This window comes from Arvicola amphibius, chromosome 4, assembly GCF_903992535.2.
Source record: "Arvicola amphibius chromosome 4, mArvAmp1.2, whole genome shotgun sequence".
Taxonomy (NCBI): domain Eukaryota; kingdom Metazoa; phylum Chordata; class Mammalia; order Rodentia; family Cricetidae; genus Arvicola; species Arvicola amphibius.
This window is the reverse complement of record NC_052050.1, coordinates 106709439-106722215: the sequence shown is the minus strand read 5'-3', so window position 1 is coordinate 106722215 and position 12777 is coordinate 106709439. Positions and strand designations below refer to the sequence as shown.

The following is a 12777-nucleotide window of genomic DNA, read 5'->3' as shown; positions in this document are numbered from 1 at the left end:
ACTTCATCTCCAGGAATCAACAAGCAGGACGGTCCACTGAGTACTGGCAGACGCCGATCTTCCTTTTTCCTTACGTCATGAGAGTCGCAGGATTGCAGGTCGCTGCTCCTGAGGTAGCAGGGGCCTCTCTGCCTCTGGAGCTGTGGAATGGCCAACCTTGGCAGCGGTGGTGGCGGCCGGGGGCTGCCCCACGAGTTGTCGGAGCAGGCGCAGCGGCGGAAGGGGCGGAAGTCCCTCACCCGCCATCTTCCTTTCTGGTGACGCCCCTGGCGCGGATCTGCCCCTACACAGAGGGAGTCAGGGTGGCTCGACCTCCGTAGCCATGTGACACCTCCCCGCAGGAACGGGTGCCGACTTGGTGTCCGATGTCCCGAGTGCCGGCGAGCCGGGCGGAAGTCCCTCTCCCGCCGTCGCGGGGCCGTCCGGTCAGCTGAGGGAGCCGGGCGCCCGAGCCTCAGCGGCGGTGCGGGGCGAGCCGCTGTGTGGTCGCTGGAGGCCGGGGCGCAGGCATGGTGAGCGGCGGGCGGGCAGGACTGCGGGGAGCTCCCGGGGTGACGGGACCCCGGCTATGGGGGAGGGGACCAGCGGGTACCCGGCGTCCTGAGAATCCCTGCGGGTCTCAGAAGCAGCATCTGACATCCATGAGTTTGCTCCCCACCCCCACCCCCCAAATCCAAGTGCTTGAGCCTCAACGTCCCTAAATGTCTCGGCATTTACTGCTTGGCAGACTCGTTCATACACGTAGCTGGGACCGGAGTGGAAGAGGGAAATCGAGGCCCTCCGTGACGCGGTGAACGTTTTTGCCTTAGAACTGCTTGTACACATTGATTTAAAATAGGATGGAGGCGAGGTGGGACATGACTTTTATTTCAAGCGAGGAGTATTGGCAATAGCGGGGAAGCCTCAGGTATAATATGTGCAAGCATCTCGGGGGTTGAGCAGAAAAGGCGTTTTGGTTTTTAGGGATGGACGACAATTTTTGAGACGACGGGACTGTAGCAACTTCAGCTCTGAAATCGTTTCCTCTGAGGTCAGACTCTCCTTAGAATGTTAAGTTAAGGGTCCCGGTTCTAGCTCACGATAAGGGTGAATAAGAAAGTGACGAGATTGGGGAAAACGAGAGAAACTTGGAAACATTACATTAGAGAAGTATTTTGTAATTACTGATGAGGTTGTTTTGAAACAAAAGTGGGTCTCTGGGTGGTTTGTATCCTGCTGAGTAATAGGTTAAAAAAAGGATAAATATTTTAAATGTCATCATCTAAGAACAGGAGAAATGGTCCTCAAGAAAGAGAAGGCACTGTGAGATGAACGGCCTGTAGTCGGTGCTGTTTCCCCGAAAAGGAATGGGATGAAGGAAAATAACCGTATGTGGAGATCCCCAAATGTCTTGGCCACTCAGAGTTACTCTACTCAGTGTCTGGAGTGATGAGACCACAAAAGCTCAACGGGATCCCAAGCATAAAATGAAAGCTCTAGAGGACCTGAGCTCTTGCGTATTCGATGCCTGTGGGCAGGTAGGGCACAGACATCTTTGTGGTACACGCGTACAGCAGGTAAAACTTGGACGACTCGTGTCAGTTGTGATCAGATGGACCGTGAGCTGTGCCTGTGTGGTGAGGTGGTCTCACACAGAGACAGGCTTAACCTGAGTCTGGGTTCCCCTGTGAACTGTAAGTGAAACAGGCTTCCTGGTTCCTAACCAGGAAGTTTATAGCATTTGAAGCTGTAAGCTCCCTTAGCGGGACAGTTGTGGTGTGTTTTGTTTTGTTGTGTTTTGTTTTGTTTTTAATGTGTCCCATAGGTTTTGTGTTTTTACTTTGGTTTAGTTCCAGGAATTTTGATTTCTTTCTTGATTTCCTCTTTAGCCTGTTCACCCTTCAATAATGAGTTGTTTAGTCTCTAAGTTTGGGTACACACTAAAGATTTGCTTACTCTTGATTTTAAGTTTTATTGCATCGTGTTCTGGTAGGATACATGAGGTTATTTCAGTCGTTCAGAATTTGTTGAGATTTGTTTTGTGCCCCAGGATATAGTCTATTTTGGGGGAGTTTCCATGAGCTGCTGAGTAGAATATATATTCACTGATAGTTGGCCAGAATATTCTATAGATATCTATTACATTCATTTGATGTATAACTCTAACTCCTGATTCTGATGTTTCTATCTCTTGTCCAGATAACCTGTCTATTGGAGACCGTGGGACATTAAAGCCACCTAATAGTATTGGATTAGTCTTAATCTGTCTTTAATTCCAATAGTATGCTTTTTTGGATATATTTACTATATATATATATGAGTATCTTGCCAACATGTATGTACCACATGCATGTCTGATGCCTGTGGAGGTCAGAAGAGGGCATTTCTTGAAACTGTAGGTCCCCTGCAACTAGAGTTATGGGTGATTGTGAGCCACCATGTGGGTTCTGGAACCAGCCTCTGGTATGCTTTTTATAAAATTAGGAGCATCAGAGCCTTTGCATATGCTTAGGATTGTAATGTCATTTTGATTCATTGTTCCCTGTTAATCAACTATGTGTGCTCTTTACAAGCCTGCATCTTTCTTCACAGACTGTGGCTTTCTCTTTTACCTAACCCCTACACAGAGGATCATCTCCCTCCACAAGTCAAAGTGCTTTGGGTTGGGGAATTCTGCTTCTCCTGCTTTGTTTTTCTCCATACTCTCTTAAGCCCGCCAAGTTTGCCTTTTCTGGGCTGTCACCTACAACCGCTCACTTCCATCTGCTGCCTTATTTTCATCCTGGACAAAATCAAACTGGGGCCAACTCTCCCTGCCCTCCTGTCTTAAAGCCTAACCCAGTATCCAGAGGTTTAAATGTCCCCATCCATTTCTTACAGTCTTAAACTCAAAACTGGACTATGACCTCAAAATATTGAAGTTGTTTTTTCCTATTTCAATGAATAGCTTGATACCTGCTCATAAAAAGGGGAAATGCAATGCATGTTTCCAAAAGTCAGCTTTTGTTTTATTCTATATTAAAGAGATTGTGGTTTATGTCATTGTTGTTAAATGCCTGCTATGTGATAAACCAACTTTTTGTTTTCATTTGGGCCACTTAAATACTGTTACTTTTTCCGTGATCCATTTCTGTGTGTGTGTGTGTGTGTGTGTGTGTGTGTGTGTACATGTGTACATGCAGGTGCACTCTCGCACTTACACTTGTGTTTAGAAATCAGATGACAGTCTTTGTTGTTCACTACTGCATATGCCAGGTTAGCTGGCCCACTAGCTTCCAGGGACTCTCCTGGCTCTACATACGATCTTGCCATAGGAGTTCTTAGAACTTTGACACTGAACTATAAGGTTCTTTGCTTTGATTTTATTATAACAATGCCTTGATTCTTCCTGTTTCCAGTAAGAAAATATTTAACTTAGTTTTGATTTCACAGGATTCCACAGTGAAATTATAAATATGCTTTGCATGAGTTCTGGGGGTTCAGACTCAGGTTTATACAGCAAGTGCTTTATATATTGAGCCATCGCCTAGACCTTTCCACTATCCTTATTATTATTATTATTATTATTATTATTATTATTATTATATACAATATATCCCTATCAGTTTCCCTACACTCCTTCTAGCCTCCCCCCATGTAGTGAGGAGCTGTGGGCAGGCCTGCTTTTCATCCTGCCCAGCCCCCGGCCACCGGCTAGCTTATACCCCAAAATAACATCACACAAATTGTATTCTTTTAAACACTGCCTGGCCCATTATCTGTAGCCTCTTATTGGCTAATTCTCACATCTTGCTTTAACCCATATTTAGTAATCTGGGTAGCACCACGAGGTGTGGCTTACCAGGAGAGATCTTAACCTGCGTCCATCTCGGAGAGGAGCAGCATGGAGACTCCTTATGGAGACTGCCTGAAGCGTCTCCCCAACTCTACTTCCTTGTTCCCACAATTCTGTTCTGTCTACTCCACCTACCTAATTTTGTCTCTTAAAGGGTCAAGGCAGTTTTCTTTATTAATTAACCAATGAAAGAAACATAGACAGATAACTCTCCTCCATCATTTCCCCTTTTTCTGTTTAAACAAAAAAGAAAGGCTTCAACTTTAACATAGCAAAATTACATATAACAAAACAGTTATCAAGCAAGTATTACAGTTACAATATTTAAATCTATTTTATCTTTTATCATAACTAAGGAAATCTATAACTATCTATTTATTCTTCAACTCCATCAAAGACTCCAGAAGGATATAATATCACCTAAGTAAACAAGTCATTTGTAACTTTCAAACTCTAGAAATGACAGAGACAACTCGCTGCCTAGACAGTCACCCAAAGTTCCTCTGCACTGTTGGGGCATCCATCTTCGGGCTTCAGGCCCACAGTATCCAGCAGACATTTCCATGAAGCAGAAAAATTCCAAAGACAGTTCAGTCACTTTCTGCTGTGTCCTGCAGAACGTCTCACAGACTCTTTCACGAATCAGGAACCCCTAAAGACCATCTCACCTTTAGGCAAGTTCAGCAGTCCTCTCTCTGCGGGTTCTTTGTGTCCAGTTTATGGAACAGTCCAGCCAAGAGCAGTTTCTTGCCCAAATGGCTAACAAACTCCATAAGGATCCTCTTCGATGCCCATCTTCCTCTCGAAGTAGATTGGTGCTGCCAGGAGCAGACGTGTCTCATTGTCATGAAAAACCCTAAGTTATTAAAACATTAAATGCCATATTCTGCAGTCTTTGAAAGATATGAAGAATGTCTATCTAACTGAAATATATCTCTACATATCTAGAAAATCTAATAACATGACTACAAGCTTAACTATTATCAATGATTATCCATTAACAACCTATATTTCCTAATTATACATTACAGTTTTTAAAATGAACTACACAATCAAAATAGCTTAATCAAGATCAGAAATACATATACATATAACAAATTGACCTTAAAATCCATACCATTGCAAATTATTCATCTCTATATCATATCTATATCATATCCCCCTTTAAATGTAAAAGAACATTTATAAGCAATATTTGGGAAAATGGGCGCAGTTTTTTCTCTCCAAACTGCTTCCTGCTGAATGGGGGCGTTGTTATTTAGGTCTTTTATGGTATAACCTGTCTGCCAGGTTCATCTCAGTCAGCAGTTGAGTGAAGTAATTTTTTGAAGATGTTCACAGCAACCTTTCAGGAGGGCGTGGTCTATCATACCATATTGGGATAGAAGCAATCCACAGAGTCTCGTCCTCTGTGAAAACAAAAGAAGAAACTCTTTTCCAAAGCATCATGTTCTTAGATCCAAATCCTGAAGTCATACCGTTAAGATGTCCATTCTGGTCTAGCCTGGCAGCCCATATAATGAAATGTCTCTCTGTACTTAGCTCCTTTACAGTCAAAAAAATCAAAGAAAACACAATAAAATACATAATCCAGACTCTCTGTGAATTTTCCATTTTTACGTGGCTTATTTTCACTCTATCACTTTACTTTATTCTGTCTCTTTAAAGACTTTACCCCTTTTTTCAAGCATTAACTTTATTTTTTATATTTTCTTCTCTCTCTCTCAAGCCTACATACATTCATCCAACACTGTGACTCATTTAAAAGTCTTTTATGTCTGAATCTGTCCTATTGTGAATCTGCAATTTTTTAATATCCAGGAGCACTTCTTAAAAGGTTAACCACTTTTTAAAAACTTAAGTTGCGCCAGGTAGAGGTAATACGGTACCGCCTGTTTACAGCCAAGTCCAAACCTTAACTGTGCTGTTATCATGGTAATTACGATAGTTCCTGCCTGAGGTCAGCACAATTCAGCGTGGCGGAGCAGAGCCAGAGCCACTCCTGCCTCAGAGCATGGTCTCAGAGAACCTTCTTTCTGATCCCCAGCGGGCACACAAACATCCAGTCCATAAAAGCCACTGAAATGCTTTATAGCCAGAGTTTGCACTGGCGGCACAGCGCAGGAAGCTGCGTTTTAAAATGACTCAGCTTTTTTTTTTTTTTTTTTTTTTTTTTTTTTGTGCCGCTATTGCGGAAACAGGAGATCTCTCTACAGCATGTCCAGGCAAACAGCAAAAAGCCGTGTTAAACTCTCTCTCTCCTTTATTTAAAGCTTTTTCAGGTTTTTACGTGGATTTGGTCACCACGTTGGCGTGCCAATCTGTAGTGTGAAGCGACGCCCCAGATTTATTTCCTCCTCATTTCCCTTCAGAAAAGAGCAGGCCTTCCAGAGATATCAGCCAACACAGCATAGCAAGATGCAATAAAACTAGGCACAAACTTTCATATCAAGGCTGGTTGAGGCAACCCAGTAGGAGAAAAGGAGTCCCAAGAGCAAGCAAAAAAGTCAGAGACATACATGCTCCCACTGTTAGGAGTCCCACAAAAACACCAAGCTAACAACCATAACATTTATGCAGAATACCTAGCGCAGACCCATGCAGGCTCATGTGATTGCCACTTAAGTCTCTGTGAGCCCCTATGAGATCTGCTTAGTTGATTCTGTGGGTCATGTTCTCCTGTTGTCTTCAATCCCTCTGGCTCCTGAAGTCTTTCCTTCCCCATCCAATTTCCGCCTAATGTTTGGCTGTAGGTCTCTGCATCTATTCCCATCAGCTGCCAGAGAAAGCCTGATGACAACTGGGCTAGGAACCAGTGATCTATTCTTAACCAGTTTGTTAATGTTATCTTGAATAATGGGGTATGTTAACTATCTTTGCATTAGTATACAATGTACCTAGGAAAAGCAATTGAAGGTCTTTATAATGATTAGTCTTCTTGTTGACATAATTTGGAATCACCCAGCAAACACAACCTGGGTACGTCCATAAAAGTGTTTGCAGAAAGGTAACTGAGGAGGGAATACCCACTCTGAATCTAGGTAGTACCTATCTTACTTTCTTTTTGTGTTGTTATGATGAATGACAAATGCAATTTAAGACAGGAAAGGTTTAATTCACAATTCAAAACATAATTCATCCTGATAGGGAAGCCAAGGGAGCAGGAACTTGAAGCAGCTGGTCATATTACATCTGAAGTCAGAAGAAGAAAGTAATGAATGCATGCTAGTGTTCAGCTCACTTTCTCCAGTTCAAGAATCCCATGGCCAGGGAATGGCCTCACCCACAATTAAAATGGATTATCTCACATCAGTTAGCATAGTCAAGATAATCTCTTCAGGTGTACCCAGATGCCCATCTGCCTGGTTATTCATCACTAAACATTACACATAACCATGGTCTGAGATGCCAGACAAATAAAAGAGGGAAAAGGAATAATTCAAGTAGAAACCAACATTCCCTGCTCTGTTTCCTGTTCTTCCCTGATGTGGAGTCCATGCTTCGTGATCCTGCTATGTCTGACCCCAGCCCCACGATAGATTCTACCCTCTCAAGACATGATTCAAAATAAATCTTTCATGAATTACTATTTAATCACATGATGAGAAAAGTAACTTATACTTTTTAAAAGGCTTATTATTTTATGTCAAGGTTCAGATAATTCAATCTTGTCACTTAACTGCATTGCTTTAGATCTACGATGAGGCAGAGCATTTATGGCAACTAGTATCGGATGAGGCCACTCACCCTCATAATCTATTCTTAAAATATGTGATTTTAAAGCAGCTGCTTGTTAACTCATGTCTGCACTAGTAGTAGTATTGGGGAATGATAAAGGCCTGTACACCAGTAGAAAGTGTAATCTCTAGCCACATACTTGGTATTTTGTTATTGTTGTGCTTTACCAAGAATTCAAAGCTGATGTGAGAATTCTTGTGTTGGAGAGTACAGTTATGAATGTAAAGATAAGAATGTGATGGTCAGGATATGTATTGAACTTTTAGAGAACACTCACAGATTTTCAATGTTGTGTGTCTCATCTTTTCTTCTGGAAATGTCTTGGCTACTTTAGGGCTCTGTGACATTTGAAGATGTGGCTGTAAACTTCACTGTGGAGGAGTGGGCTTTACTAGATCCTTCCCAAAAGAAGCTGCACAGAGATGTGATGGAGGAAACCTTCAGGAACCTGGCTGCCATAGGTATGAATGAGGACATACTCATTCTTTTACTTAGTCAATCAGATTATGTCTTGCTCAAAAATGTTGCTCCATGATTTGGAATATGGAAAGGGTAAATTTGGTGGCTATATCAGTCATGGTCATGTTATACATAGAATCTAGTCTTTTTTTCTATTATAAGTAAGTAAATCAGATTTCCCTGCATCTGTATTCTAGGAAAAACACAAGAAGACCAGCACATAGACAATGACCACAGATATTCCAGAAGAAATCAAAGGTAACTTTGCCAACTCATGATAACGTGTCTCATAATCTGGAAATGGCCAGTAGTTTTTAAAATCAAGTCAGCTTCTTGGCTAGTTCTCCTGATAGCTTCAAGGTAATGTAATCTAAAGCATTTATCTCCAAAAGTACATATAGGATTAGAAGTATTTACAGTATTGCTGTGATGATGCAAGTAAGTGGTACTTTCTAATGTTTTGTACATACAAACTTTTGTTCAAGCAACAAAGTTAATAAAAATAGTGTTTGTACCTTCCTTGAGACTTTGAATATGGAGTATATATAAAATATAAAAAAAATTTATGTTTACTCTGGGAATGAACAATCTTCAAGGTATATATGAAAAAATTAGATAAAGAATAGTTTTTGCTTAAGCATTTTGCATAAAGGATAATCAAATACATTTACCTGTGATATAGAAGCAAATATGATCATTCGTGCCCTCATTCCCAGCTATTAGGAGTCTGAAGGAGGCCGAATTTGAAGGTAGCCATGCATCGTAGCAAGAAATTGACCTTAAAACTAAATAAGACCTAGACATCCATTGTTTCCAAAATAATTAGCCTACGAGAGGTATTAAGAAGTCCCATATGATTGGGCTAGGAAAATGACTCATCAGGTAAAGGTATTCACTACCAAGCCTGATGACCCAAGTTCAATCTCTGACACCTATATAATAGAAGAAGAGAATCAACTCTTACAAGCTGTCCTCTGACTTTCTTATGCACACCATAGCATGTGCGCACACACAAATGGTAAATAAATGTTAACACAAAAAGAAATCCTATATAAATACAGTGTCTTGATATTACCTGTTTCTACATTCTGTAGAATCTTCAGTCATATTCAGAAATTCTCAGGAATTCTGTTGGTAGGGAATTTATAACTTTATTGGTATACTTTTCTCTTTCTTAACAGAAATGAAGTTGTAGAAAGACTGTTGGAATATAACAAAGATAGTGAATGTGAAGAAATCTTAAGACAGATTCCCAACACCATTGTGAACAGGAAAATTTCTCATAGAACAATGATTTGTGAAAGTCATATGTATGAAGACAACATGCTCATTGGTCATTCATCTCTTAATGTGTCTATGCCTCTTCAGACTACACACAAACCTCATCAATATGAGCTATGTGGAAAGAGACTCTTTAAGATTGGGGAATGTGAGAAAGCCTTCATTTATCCAGAATGGTTTCTGAAGCGTGAAGACACTGACACTGGACAGAGTTCCTATGAATTTAACCAGTGTGAGAAAATCTTCAAAAGTAATGGCTGCATTCAAATACGTGTGAATAATGAAACTAGAGAAGAAATATGTATGGATAAGCAGCATTATAATGCCTTTACTTATCCTGATTTTCTTCAGTATGTTGAAAAGATCCACACTGGAAAGAAACCCTATGTATGTAAACAATGTGGGAAAACCTTTTCTTTTTTGAGTAACATTAGAAGACATGAACGAACTCATACTGGAGAGAAACCATACAAATGTAATATATGTGATAAAACCTTCACTTGTTTAACTAACTTTCAAGAACATGAAAGAACTCACACTGGAGAAAAACCCTATTTATGTACACAATGTGGGAAATCCTTTTCTTTTCTGAGTAACATTCGAAGACATGAACGTACTCATACTGGAGAGAAACCGTACAGATGCAATCTATGTGGTAAAGCTTTCAGTTACTTGACTAACTTTCAAGACCACGAAAGAACTCACACTGGAGAAAAACCTTATGTGTGTACACAGTGTGGGAAGGCTTTCACTTATTACTATTCTTTTCAGACACATAAACGATGTCACACTGGAGAGAAACCCTATGTCTGTAAGCAGTGTGGGAAAGCCTTCAGTTATTACAATTCTATTCAGACACATAAACGATGTCACACTGGAGAAAAGCCCTATGTATGCAAGCTGTGTGAGAAAGCCTTTACTACTCTCAGTTCTCTTCGATATCACGAGAGGATTCACAGTGGTGAGAAGCCCCATGTATGTTTGCAATGTGGAAAAGGTTTCAATTCTTCCAGTACCCTTCGAATTCACGAAAGGACTCACACTGGAGAGAAACCCTATAAATGTAAGCAATGTGGGAAAGTCTTTAGTGTTGACAGTTCCCTTCGATACCATGAGAGGATTCATAGTGGGGAGAAACCCTATGTATGTAAGCAGTGTGGAAAAGCCTTCACTCGGCACACCTCCCTTCGATGCCATGAAAGGATTCACTGTGGGGAAAAACCCTATGTATGTAAGCAGTGTGGGAAAGGTTTTATTTCTTCCAGTAACTTCCGAAAACATGAATCAACTCATTCTGGGGAGAAACTCTGTGTATGTAAACTATGTGGTAAAGCCTTTACCGATCATAGTTCACTTCGAAGACATGAAAGAATTCACAGTGGGGATAAACCCTATGTATGTAAGCATTGTGGAAAAGGTTTCTCTTCTTTGAGTGGTTGTCAAAGACATGAACAAATTCACACTGGTGAGAAACCCTGTGTCTGTAAGAATTGTGGGAAAGCCTTCACTAATCCCAGTGCCCTTCGAAATCATGAAAGGATTCACAGTGGTGAGAAGCCCTATGTCTGTGAGCAGTGCGGGAAGGGGTTTATTTCTTTTAGTAAGTTTAGAATACACGAACGAATTCATACTGGAGAGAAACCATATAAGTGTAAACAATGTGTGAAAGCCTTTACTGGTCATAGTTCCCTTCGACGTCATGAAAGGATTCATAGTGGAGAGAAACCTTTTGTGTGTAAACAATGTGGGAAATCCTTTTATACTTTAAGTGATTGTCAAAGACATGAACAGATTCACACTGGCGAGAAGCCTTACATTTGCAAGCAATGTGGGAAAGCCTTTACTCGTTCCAGCTCCCTTAAAATACATGAGAAGACTCACGCTAGAAGGAATTCCTAAGTGTAGAACATGGGAAATTATTCTTAACATGGCAATGCAGAACCAGTGTCATGTTGTCTGAAGGAATGCCTTCAGTCATGTTGGCTGTGTTCACAGACATGCTAGTACACACTATAGTGAGAAATCTTTTTTTTTTCTTTTTTGGTTTTTCGAGACAGGGTTTCTCTGCAGCTTTTTTAGAGCCTGTCCTGGAACTAGCTCTTGTAGACCAGGCTGGCCTCAAACTATAGTGAGAAATCTTAAAAGGCTGTGCAGATGTCTTCAGCTGGTGGGACCTCTGAACATTTACCCGGTATCCAAACTTGTGTAACAAAGTTATCAGCTATGAAACAGTTTTCAGGATTTTGTGAAAATTCCTTATGTAATAGAATTTAATCATAATTTTTTTAAGATTCTTGTGAATAAGTTTGAGAAAGAATATTGTATTAATTGGTCAACAATTGAGAAAATAAGTCTCTGGAATGTTTACCTCTATTTTTTATTCTGTAAATAATTTTTCAGGTGACCTCATCTCTAAGGTTTCTTTAAGCAGTGAGTCATGAATTTAAAAGGTAGTCTCTTTTTAGCCAAGTCATGTATATTTTCATATTGGATCCATATGTAACACAATGTGTTTATGTTTTAGAGTAATATTAATGAACTGTTGAAATGAAGTTTATTTGTAGAATTTCTCTATTGAGATCATGTAGCAGCTTCTTTGATGGTTTTTGTCTTGTTTTATTTTGTTGGGGTTTTAGGGTTTTTTGTTTTTATTTTTTGGAACAAGGTTTCTCTGTGTAGCCCTGACTGTCTTGGAACTCACTCTTTAGACCAGGCTGGCCTCTCACTCAGAGATCTGCCTGCCTCTGCCTCCCCAGTGCTGGGATTAACGGCTGCACCGCCATGCCTGGCTCTTTGATATCTATCCTGCATCTTTTCTCTTCTTTTCCTTGTTTTGGCTCTCAGTCCATTGTGGCAGAGAAGTCACTGAGTAGAGAGTGTCTGTCATTGTGCACACAGAAGTGAGTAGTGTGCATTTTTAAGGGTTCAGTTGAAGATATAAGGACACACATTCTCAGTGGCCTGCTTCTGCCAGTTACGCCATACCTCGACCGTTTCGCCACCCCCAGTTACTCCTTTGACTAGGGGAAGCCCTGGTGATCTAGTCGTTTCTGGAAATGACAGAGCGTAGTTGTGCTGTTTTACTGTAACGTCTCAGTGCAGTCCAGTTGGCTACTTCTCAGGTCAGATGTAATTTTACATTTTGTGTTTTATATTTTAATATGTGTTTTCTTGAAAACTTTGCACATTAGAGTTCTCAACTATTTTTTGGTCAATTTACAGATTATCAGATCAAAAGATACCTGCAAATATCCTACCATAATCATATATTAGGTAGAATATATACCAGTATTTTCCCTTAATGTCAAATTATTATCCTGTGCTTACAAGTAATGGCACCTTTATCCTTGTATTAATTTTACTTCAGACTTGTGTTGTAACTTTTACTTTGTCCTTCGTACTTCACTCACCAGAAGACACATGCTAGGTTAAGTGCCTTTTTATCAGAGAGTACAGGATCCCTACCTTTTGTGAACTAATATATA

General features: G+C 40.5%; 1 protein-coding gene across 3 annotated transcripts; it reads left to right on the top strand.

Moving 5' to 3' along the window:
• The first annotated feature begins 266 nt into the window (after positions 1-266).
• On the top strand, positions 267-11870 carry LOC119813370 (zinc finger protein 14-like). 3 transcript variants are annotated; one of them, XM_038328657.1, is made up of 5 exons: positions 267-512; positions 1267-1517; positions 7887-8013; positions 8209-8269; positions 9193-11870. In XM_038328657.1, the coding sequence occupies exons 2-5, from the start codon at positions 1386-1388 to the stop codon at positions 11189-11191; spliced, it is 2319 nt and encodes a 772-aa protein (XP_038184585.1). In that variant the 5' UTR covers positions 267-512; positions 1267-1385; the 3' UTR covers positions 11192-11870. The 3 variants fall into 3 exon arrangements, with proteins under 3 accessions (XP_038184585.1, XP_038184586.1, XP_041910948.1); XM_038328658.1 differs by lacking the exon at positions 1267-1517; XM_042055014.1 differs by lacking the exon at positions 267-512 and having other exon boundaries at positions 756-1517; positions 9380-9487.
• Positions 11871-12777: the final 907 nt, after the last annotated feature.